The 2,468-nt window shown below is 32.9% G+C and overlaps 1 protein-coding gene across 1 annotated transcript; it reads left to right on the top strand.

Moving 5' to 3' along the window:
• Window positions 1-368: 368 nt before the first annotated feature.
• LOC129248272 (C-type lectin 37Db-like) lies at window positions 369-1,425 on the top strand. Its single transcript, XM_054887758.1, has 3 exons — window positions 369-589; window positions 650-720; window positions 818-1,425. The coding sequence occupies exons 1-3, from the start codon at window positions 529-531 to the stop codon at window positions 1,271-1,273; spliced, it is 588 nt and encodes a 195-aa protein (XP_054743733.1). The 5' UTR covers window positions 369-528; the 3' UTR covers window positions 1,274-1,425.
• The last annotated feature ends 1,043 nt before the right edge of the window (window positions 1,426-2,468 follow it).

The raw sequence follows: 2,468 nt of genomic DNA on the forward strand, positions 1-2,468 counted from the left end.
CTGAATTTTTCTTTATATTTGTGTTTATAATATAATAAATATGTGTTCTTAAATATATTTGAAATAAAATTTGTTTTTATTATAAAGTGTCAAAATAGCACCAAAAATAGGAAGTCCAAAACTTAAGCAAATAATTCAATTTTGACGTTACATGTGCCTCATTATAGTGTAAACACAGGAGAAAAAATGTAGGGAATTGTATAGGGAAAATTTTTTGTAAGCGTAGGGAAAAGTAGGGAATTTTTTAGGGCTGTGTAGGGATTTTTCAAAAAATCATTTACCATCACTGATACGAACTCATCCTAATTTACGTTCAAGAACATATACATATGTACATAAGTATGCAAACGAATAAGAAATCATAAATAAGCACGTTTGAAATTTAATACAAAGTAAGTACTTAAAATCGTTTCTGAAAACAATGACGCGTTCGCGCATTTTATAATAAATTTCAGTATTCGCCTACTAATTGCCGGCCAGCACTTGCTAACCGAAGCAGCTTGAATAAGTAAAGTAATCATAACGAAAATGAGCTGTATTCATTTTCTTTTGCTTTTATTCATTACGGGCGTTTTTTCCAATTCCGATGGTGAGTAAATGAAACGTAATTGAATGCATTTGTATTTATATTTTTTTTGCTACCTTTCAGAGTGCGCTACGGACACAAATCCTTTTATACAAATTGGTGGCAAACATTATTTTATAAATACTGGCGTACAGGTATAAACTCCTTAAACTTATATAGCTTTTTTGTAATTTAACTTTCGAGCCCTAAAACCCATTTAACAATTCACTAAACATGAACAACTTATTTTAGATCAGTTGGATAGAGGCTGTACATCTGTGCCGCACCTATAACAGTGATTTGGCTACAATCGTATCGGTGGTTGAAATGGATTATTTGTCCTCCTACTTAACCACGAATGGTCATACTGACAAACGATTTTGGACTAGTGGCAACGATTTTGTAGCGGAAGGTAAATTTATGTCACTTAGCACGGGACGTCCCATGTCTTATGCCAGATGGGCAAGTGGAGAACCAAATAGTTTAAAAAACGCTGAGGATTGTGTTCAACTCGTGGCTGTAAATGAGATATTTTACATGAATGATGTTGCCTGTAACACAGGGAGTTATACAATTTGCGAGAAGCGGATGGCTTCAGAATTTCAAAATGGAGAAGAAAAATGTGCAAATGTATCGCCGCAATGCGCAGTGAAAAAACTACAACAAATATTTACGCAAATGGCAAATATTATTAATAGTAGCGGTTAAAAAAAAGATGTCACGCATGCAAATACTTAAAGATAATTTGAAATGGTTTTAACGTACATTGTTTTGCAAGACCAGAGCGACTTTTGTTGTCGGTCAAATGTAACTTTTATTTTTTCTAAAACACGTTTTATAATATACAAAGTATTTCCATAAAATATGACTATTTTTGTTTGAAATTATTGGAATAAAAAACAATTATGTGTGTCAATAAAATTTTGTTCGAATGCTCTTATGCCCGAATTCTGTAAGCATATCTCATCTCAAGTCACTAAAATTGAGATTATAAATTAGTGACTCTTTTTGTGACTTAAGACTGCTTACAGAATTCGGGCATTAGTCTAATCTCGGCTGGTGTATTAATTTTGCTGCGTTTCTACTTTGCTACATTTTCCCAGGTGGTAACATTTTTTGTTTTCGTTTTGCATACTAATCAGAGATATGGTTTTAAATAAAAAATATATTCATATTTTAAATGCAAATCTAATGCGTTGATGTGTAATATTCACTTTCGTTCTTCAAGCGTATTTTTCAAAACTACAAAAAGCATAAAGAAATCCAACCCATTCGTACATAGAAAATGCAAACAAAAAAACATAGCAAAATACATGGCAAAAAAGAACTCGGACATTTATACAAAGAAGAGTTAGGCAAGTAATATTTAAGAAAAACCATTATTTCTAATATTTAGTCGGAAGCCTTTATTTTTTCTCAAAGCGTTCAGTATTCTTGGCATGGATTCGACCAGCTTCTTGCATGTCAAATGATATATTTTCTCCACTCTTCTTTAATATCATCTTCTAGGCCTTTCTTGTTCCTAATAACATATTTTTTAAGTTGGGTTTCTAAATGAGTCCACAGATGATCAATTATTATACATTGATGCCTCGAGGTTGTGGAAGTGTTTCAAATACTTCAGGGCAGTTGTATGTAAGCCATAGACGGGCATCAAGTGCCTTATGCTTGGGATCGTTGTCTTGATAGTACTGGAAATTGTTCCTAATTCCCAACTTTTCAGCAATTTGGACCAAATTTTCTTTCATAATTGTTAGGTATGGTTTATGGTCTATATTGTCATTAATGAAGTACAAATTTTCACTACCAGTAGCGGACATACAACCCCAAACCATTACCCACCCACCCCTATGTTTAACTGTCGGACGTAAGTTTTTTTCCAGAAACTCTTCAATGATTGTCC

This window comes from Anastrepha obliqua, chromosome 5 (genome assembly GCF_027943255.1).
Source record: "Anastrepha obliqua isolate idAnaObli1 chromosome 5, idAnaObli1_1.0, whole genome shotgun sequence".
NCBI lineage: Eukaryota > Metazoa > Arthropoda > Insecta > Diptera > Tephritidae > Anastrepha > Anastrepha obliqua.

Excerpts from the sequence above, each read along its gene's own strand:
- LOC129248272 (XM_054887758.1), top strand. The coding sequence starts at position 529 with ATGAGCTGTATTCATTTTCTTTTGCTTTTATTCATTACGGGCGTTTTT. Across the intron at positions 590-649 it reads CGTTTTTTCCAATTCCGATG|AGTGCGCTACGGACACAAAT; the intron begins GTGAGTAAATGA and ends GCTACCTTTCAG. Across the intron at positions 721-817 it reads TTATAAATACTGGCGTACAG|ATCAGTTGGATAGAGGCTGT; the intron begins GTATAAACTCCT and ends AACTTATTTTAG.